This window comes from Pundamilia nyererei, unplaced genomic scaffold, assembly GCF_000239375.1.
Source record: "Pundamilia nyererei isolate P.nyererei 1_Seehausen unplaced genomic scaffold, PunNye1.0 scaffold00119, whole genome shotgun sequence".
In the NCBI taxonomy this organism is placed as follows: Eukaryota; Metazoa; Chordata; class Actinopteri; order Cichliformes; family Cichlidae; genus Pundamilia; species Pundamilia nyererei.
In genome coordinates, this window is record NW_005187520.1 from 477927 (window position 1) to 485972 (window position 8046).

At 47.8% G+C, this 8046-nt stretch overlaps 1 protein-coding gene across 1 annotated transcript; it reads right to left on the reverse strand.

The window, feature by feature from the left end:
- Positions 1-6700: 6700 nt before the first annotated feature.
- On the reverse strand, positions 6701-7830 carry LOC102193215 (pyrin-like). Its single transcript, XM_013913176.1, has one exon. It carries the CDS (start codon positions 7784-7786, stop codon positions 6701-6703), a length of 1086 nt encoding a protein of 361 aa, XP_013768630.1. The 5' UTR covers positions 7787-7830.
- Positions 7831-8046: the final 216 nt, after the last annotated feature.

Consider the following 8046-nt stretch of genomic DNA (forward strand, 5'->3'; position numbering starts at 1 on the left):
GTGTGAGGTCTCGCAGCAAGCTATCAAATACGGCGCATTTCTCGGCTTTTAACAAAATGCTATACGTCGCCAGGTGTTTCATCAGATTCGAGGAGTGACCTCCTTTGCACAGTGTCACCTTAAAGCACTTGTTGCAGGCTGCTGAGTTTGCATCTTTTGCTGTGAAGTACAGCCACGCTTCGCCTTGGGCATTTTTAATCTGTAGCTCTGCTCTAAAAGAACGTATGTACCTGGGCCCGCCTACTACCCTTGCAAAGGTAAAATGATTGGCTGGAATCCAAAGTGTATGACATTTCAGGAAAAAAAAAGCACCGAAATAAAGCACCGAAATGTGCGCTGCTTTTTGGTCTGGTTACTACCGTTTATGTCAGAACCGGTGCCATTACCTGGTACCCATCCCTAGTTGCAACAGGGACACATGGAAAAGTTTCAGGACACCGGCCCTCGAGGACTGGAATTCGAGACCCCTGTCCTAAGACTGTCATAGCTAGATCAGTAAACCACTTTGTGGAGAGGCTCCTTCACAGTTTGGAGGAGAAATGGGTTTAAGTGGGAGCGAAACACCGAGTTTTATTGCCAACTATGTACACTGTAAGAAAAAAACAACAAACAAACCCCCTGACTGTTTTGGATAGAACAGTTTTTCCTGTTTGGACATATCATTGGTATGAGACATAGACAGAAGTGCAGTTTGTTGCTACTGTTTGGGTTGCCTTTCTTAGATAAACTTGCATCATACAAAAATTGTCCTGGCTTTCAACATTTCCTTTTACCAATTCAGTTCTAAGCTGTAGTAACAACTCCAGGTAGCAGTAGCGGTTTTTGATACGGGCGACACGGGAGGTTGCCCGGGGCGGCATCGTGGCGCGTGGCGGCATCACGGTCATCGGCAAAAAAAAAAATTGCTCGTACTTATGCTGCTCCAACATCAGCCAGCGAATATTGGGAATGGCATAGGCACCGATCGGCTTTCTATCGCCCATTTGCTGGGAGTAAGGGCGCCCTTCGTTTGCGAGGTGCGCCTGCTGCTTGCTGCACAGAGAGGAGAGGGCGGGGCGGCGGGGGCAGCATCTAATAACCAACTCGCAAAATAAAACAAAATAAAAACAAACCAACAAACACGAAAACACCAGACATTATAATACTGACTTATAATTTTCATCGATGTTTTTTCGAAATTCTATACACGAAAAGTGAGCGCGAGAGCCCTCGGTGCGCCTGCTCGCTGCTGAAGTCAAAATAAACTTTATTGTCATCTCTGCTACATACAGTCCAGTATATAGAGAGACGAGACGACGAGGCTCCAGTTACAGCAGTGCAAGAAAACAAACAATAAATATAAGAAGAGTAAGAAAATAAATATACACTTTAGGACTTGGGGTAAAGGGATCAATAACAATTTAAAATGTATAATTTACAGTTTGATGATTTAAAGTCTTACACACAGGGGAGGGGGGCGGCTGCTTCCAAATAGAGCAAATTTCATTCATAATGATGTAAATCCAAGCCCATTATGTATTCATGATTTGAATCCTGGGTTGTGTGAAATCCCAGAAATACACCTTAGACAAAGTGAATCTGTGAACTAAGCTGTAGGTCTATTAGGTTATGTTGTGGTGATCCTGGAGTTGGGGGACTTGTGTTCATACTGGAGTGCAAAATTAAAACCAATGGAAGATGGACAAGACAAGTTCAAAGTCATCAGGTGCTCAGTTTAGAAAAAATAGAAAAGAAGAGGAGGAAAAACGAGCAAAAGATGCAGGTAAGCAGATGTGTCGTTGGATAATGGCAGGTCATCCTGAAACAATCAGAATCAGAATACTTTATTAATCCCCAAATAATGTGCATTACAGTTGCTCCAAGAAGAAATGGTAAATATAGCAACAGTAACAGACTAAACTCCAAACATTATGTTACAGATTTTAATATTAATTAGTCATTGTCAGTTGTTGATTTGTCCTGTTCTCATTCTATGATGTATTATGATGGCTGTTTGGTAGCCGTTTGCATACAATGAATGCACATATGTACTTCATGTGTGTGTGTGGTTCCGACAACAGTTTTAGGTTAATGTACAATCCTTAATATATTTTGTGTGTGTGTGTGTGTGTATGTGTGTGTGGCGGGGGCTATTCAAACAGACTTTTGAATAGCTGTGAAACAGCCTGTTTTAGTTTAAGCATTGTTTTCAATAAATTGCATCCTCAAAATGATTTGTCTCACTCCCATTTCTTCTTGATGAGTGTTGAGGCTCTACTTGCAACCTTGTTAAGATCCAACCATGCAAAAGATTACATTTTTTTGCTTTTTTTTAAAAAATTGAGTTGTCTTAAACTTTTGATTGGGACTGTGGTACTATTGGCACCCCCTCCCAAATTCATCTTGCAGCCGGAGTGACAAAACCGCTCAAATGTTTATATTCACACTTTTATTATAATATAAAAAAAAAACATTCAACGTTATATTACTAGTGGGTCTGTAAAGAGCAATGAGGACATGGATGTGGCTTTCATGCTACAAAATAAACTTTTTTTCAGTATGTGGTACAAAATATCTATATAAATAATACTTCTTAATAATGCCCAAGACTTATGCTTTAAGTTTTACTTTAAAATACTTAGCAATACTTAATAGTACCTATATTGGAAATACAGTAAAATAAAGAAACATCAATATTGTGGTGAGCTCAGACAAGGAGGAGACAGAGGTAACGTCTGGTCTGGCTTCCCGCAGTGTTAGCAGGGAGCACAGCTGTTTATTAGCATTCAACAGACGAACACTCGATTCGGAAAGGCCCTAGGACGTCCACTCCCACTCTCTCCATCGGGGCCCCCACCCGGTGCTGCTGCAGGGGGGCAGTGGAGCATTAAGTGGGGCCCTTTCGTGCCGTGCAGGTGTCACAGCAGTGCACATGAAGGCCAGTAGAACCATCCCCTGAGATGACGGAGAGTTTTGGCATTCCCATAGTGGCCGGGCCCCCTAAGCCGTGGACAAGCTCGAGCACCTGTGACCGCAGCGACCGAGGCACCAACAGCTGCAGGAGACCCTTGCCCTGACCGGCTGCCCACCATCTCCGGTATAGGAGGCCGTCGTGGGTCTCCAGATTATTGTACTGGGAGTAGTAGGCCTTCACTTTGGGCCCCTGTCCTGATACCCATGTCTAGCCTGGGCGTCGTGCCGCCTCCAGCCAGGCCCCCACTTAAACCAACCTCGCATCAGCCTCCTGCTCCCGCTTCAGCTGCTGCATGGTCAACAAGAGCCACCCCTCTCCGCTTGTTGTGGCCCGATCAGTAGCCACGCCCAGTGCCTCCTGGGCCCACGCCCCCAGTCATTTCAAGAAGGGCAGTTGGTGTGGGCGCAGACAGATGGGTTGAGCAGAGCCAGTGTCGATGGTGTGCTGAACCAGCCGCATCTGCCTGAAGTCTCTGTCACTAGCGGCAATGATGTCCACATTCTTGTCCAGGAGGCACCTCAACCGCTGGCGCGGCCACAGGTCATCAACAGCTTGGGTTGTCTTGGTCGAAGGAGGTTTGTCGGGCCTAGAGACTGGGGCTGAGGTGAGTAGAGATGGTCCAGAGCCACCGGCGTCCGAAGTCTGTTGAGTGGCAGCTGCCTGAAGCCCGGCTTGTCTGTCTCTGGTTCCCTCTGTTCCCTGCTTTTGACTGCACTGGAGCGCCAGAGTCTCTGTACCAAGAGTGATCGCCAGCTTCACGGTGTCAATGCAGGCCCCCCAGCAGGTCAGCAGATCAAGGCCGATGATGCACTGGTCTTGGATGTCAGCAAGCCAGAAGTCATGCACCACCTCCACATCCTTCACTCGGATCCGCAACGTTTCTTCCCCTGCATGTCAGTCCTCTCCCCCGTCACTGTCATCAGCTGGGTGTCAGTGGGTGACCAACCCATCACAAGCGGCCCGGACGTCCCAGGGAGCACCCCAGGTCGTATTAGGGAAATGGTAGACCCCGCATCCACCAGGGCCCGGCAGGGCTGATCCTCAACACAACAGCTCAGGTAGAGTCCCTTGATGTGGCCAACTAGGCCCACCACCGTGCATCGTTCTTGGAGGGGGGCAGGAAGCTGGAGCAGTGGTCCCCTCGCTACACCGCTCCCCCTCTCGTTTCCCTGAGGCCACGTAGTTCTGGTCTTCGGGGTGGGCGCCAGGCGGTCACGCGCCAGGTGGCCAGGCTCATCGCACCGGTAGCAGCGGCCGGTCGATCAACGGAGATGCCTCTGGGGCACCGAGGGCTGCAGCTGGAATATCTCCGCAGCCTATCCCTCCCTGTCGCAGTCTGTGGCTCTGATTTGGGGGGTAGTTTGGGGGGGTCACCTGCTGGTTAGGTCATGAGGCGAGCACCAGCTCAGCCCTTTCAGCCTCAAGGAGCGCCTCACAGAGAGTTCGAGGCATGGCCAGGCGGACGTGTTGGCGCAGTCGCTCTGGAAAGAGTCCTCGCAGAAAAGCATGCAGGCTAAGCTGCTGCTGGGAACTCCGGGTAGCCACGACGAGCATATAGCAACACATCAGCTGCAAAGGTGCCCAGGCTCTCCCCTGTCCAGCGGCTCCGGTTGGTCAGCTGCTCCCTGCTCTGATCAGTGGAGTGCCGCTGCCCAAATCCCCTCTCGAGTGCCATGGTGAGGGCCTGGAGCTCATGCTGATCTGCCGGGCTAGGTCAAGGAGTACCTGCAGTGCATCTCCTTCCAACGCTAGCGCTAGGTGTGTAGCAGCCTCTTCGTCGCTCCAGCCACTATGCCTCGCAGCTAGCCATACTTGTGAGAGGTAGGGCTCTAGCGGGGTTAGCCCGTTGTATTTCGGTACCTTAGCTGGCGTTGTAGGCATCACTGCTTGCTGTCGGGGGCTTGGCCTATTGGTCGCCAGAGGCAGCCCACGAAGCATTGTCCTAGCGTTTTTGTTTTGTTTGTTTTTTCGCCTGTCCCATTTGGTTCTTTAGCCATCAGAATTGTTGTCTGAAGACCAACAAGGATACCCAATGGATTTACTTTGCCAAATGGATCATCGTGGCATTGCCGTATTGGTCCATTTGGTCGATCTTTTTTTTTATTATTTATTATATTTTATTTTCAGATGTTACAGACGGGACAGACATGAGTGAGAGATAGGAAAGGGAGAAAGAAAGAGGAAGGAAAGGAAAAACAGAAGGGGAGAGGGACAGTGAGAAAGGGGGGGAGAAAAAAAATTTAAATCTCCTGGATCACCTGTTGAGAGAAGAATAGAAAACAAGCAAAAAAAGACAAAAAACCCCAAAACAAAACAAAGCAACATACTAAACACAACACCATCGCATTAATCTAGCTAAGTGTAAACAGCAGTAAATACTAAATATTCAATGTTGTTGTGCAGCACGCAGGACAGATGTGCTTCGAAGTAGCAGCCAAGAAAGGTGTAATTTGGGTCTACGAGCAGTGAACACCCGTGTGCATACCTGTGTGGATCAGCGCGCTTGTATTCCAAAGGTTTCTCCATGTAAAGATCTGCTAGGGAGTGTGGGGGGTCCACAGCCCCGTCCTCCAGGGTGTGAAGCAGGTATGGAGGAGATCAAAGCTCCAGACATCCAGAGGCCCCCAGAACACAAGAAACCATGGAAGACCAACAGAGGGGCAGCTGCGCCACTGTTCCAGTAAGAGCTGAGGAGAGTCCCAGATGAGGGTTCACTCAGCAGCCGCGGAGCAGAAGCCAGGGGGAGTGGCAGTGACGCGCCCGTGAGCTCCGCCGGCCGCCAGCTGTGCCTGAGTGACCGAGCCCCAGGCCGAGAGGCCGGGGGCACCCCACCCCCGAAGGGGCCTGAGCGAGCCCCAGGCTCCAGGCCCCGATAAGCGGCCGCCAAGGAGTGAGCCGGTGTGTACCTGGATGCCCACCCCCAGACACAAGGAACCACCAACGCACCGACACCTGAGGGAGTCCGCCACCGGCAGGGGAAGTGGTGGTAGGTGGAGATAGGCCTTCTAGCGTTTGTTGCAGCGGGCCGCTGCTCCTCGACGGCTTACTCCAGCCTCTGAATATCTCTCTCCATTCTGGCGAGGGTGAACTATCCCACTTCTGACACCAATGTGGCGAGCTCAGACAAGGAGGAGACAGAGGTAATGTCCAGTCTGGCATCCCGCAGTGTTAGCCAGGGAGCACAGCCGTTTAGCATTCAACAGACGAACACTAACACAACCACTTGGCGCAGCTCTAGCATAACAACAAAAAAAGAGCGTCACCTGTAACCATGACAACATAATGCTGCAAACCTGGAACAACAGAACATAGCTGTCAAAATCCCAAACAGCCCTGACCAGCTACAAAATTAAGCAATATTAAATAATAAGAAATTTTAGTGTATTTCGTGTACATGTTATTTTATGGTATGATATTTACAATATAGCACAAATCCATAATAACAAAGTTTAATTTCAATGTAAACAGGGGGCGTTAAGATGCTCATTAAAGTTTAATTATACAGTTTTAATTTCTTCCAAAATACTCCTACTCCTATACTCCTTTCTAATATGAACCGAAAATAAATACATTTACCTGAATAAAAAATTCCTTTGAAATAATTTCTTTCTAAATGTCAGCTTTTCTAAGTGAAACATTGATGTTAGTGAGCCTCCTTTAAACCTAAAACCAAGAGTATACCCTCAAGAACCACCAACTAAAACAAAATTACATCCAAACAACCAAATAGTTAAAAAAAATAAAAAATTAGTCCGATCTTTGCTGTTTGACAGGAGTGATGATTAGGGGGGCAGTGTTTGTGCCACTGTCACTACTACCAGGACTGAAAAATGGATAAAGTTTCTCTGTGAAGGTTTGGCCAGTATATGAGTGAAGAAGAACTGCAGCATTTACATCATAAAAGGAAACCAAACCCTCCTCATAATCCACAAAAACTCTCACCTTCTCTGGGTGATCATTCACAGAGAGAGGGACAGGATGGGCAGCAAGTGCAAAGTACTCATTTCTGTCCCTCAGACATATAGCCCAGTAGCCGTTCTCTGGGTTAAGTTTAATTTCTCCCTTCCTATTGACCGACCCTTTGGCCACTCCTAACGTCCACCCAGTCTTTCCTTTAACCTGGACGTCATAGTAAAGTCTTCCACAGGAGAAGCCTCGTGTCCCTAAAACAGAAATTGCAGGTTCAAATCTTTTTGAGCTGTCTGGCAGTTCCTTCCATTCATAATCACAATGAACTTGCTTCCCATCATTGGACACGATGAGAGCAGGATGTGCCGTATCGGGATCCAAAGTAACATCCACCGCATTCTGCCGAATGTTGTTGAACTGAGCGTCCCGTATCATCTTCACCTCATTTTTGATGGTCTCTGTCAGCTCATCCACAGCTTTCACCAAAGCTGTCCTTGTGATTCCCTCGTATATTGCTGGACAGATGCTGACATCTGTCCAGTCTTTGGTGGGTGGAGCAGCTTTCAGGGACGGGAAGCTCTGGAGGAAACGAAGACGGTCTTTAGAGCGTGAGAGTTCCTCCATCTCATCACGTCTCCTTGTCAGCTCAAAGGCCTCCTGCTCCAGCTCTGTGATATAAACTTTGGTCTGTTTCTCTGTCCTTTTCTGGTTCTCTTCAGTCATCTCGATTAGCTCTGCCTGAGCTCTTTCCAGAGACTTAATCAGAGCCGAGAAGACCCGAACACCATTTGCTGTCTCTCTGTCTGCAGCTTCTGTGCTGAGCTTTAAAGATTGTTTGAGCTCGTGGACTTTTCTTTGTCTCTCTTGGATCATGTGGAGAATTTTAGCCTCTGTTATCCCAAGTTGTGTTTTTTTTTGCTTCATATTCCTCTTTCAGGGGAACTACCTGGTGAAATCTGTGATCTGCGTCCACACATGACTGACATATGATCATTTGTTCATTCTTGCAATAGAAGTCCAAAGGTTTGCCATGCTCAGCACACATCCTGTCTTCTTCTTTCTCCACAGAATTAAACAGCTTGTGAGTTTTTAAGATGGACACTGTTTGATGAAAATGTAGATTAGCTACAAAGAAGAGTGTAAGAAAGGTTAAGCTAAGAATTATGAACAGGCAGGACTTCAGC

Bases quoted from the DNA above. Each gene is read 5' to 3' on its own strand.
- LOC102193215 (XM_013913176.1), bottom strand. From the start codon at position 7,786: ATGAAGCAAAAAAAAACACAACTTGGGATAACAGAGGCTAAAATTCTC.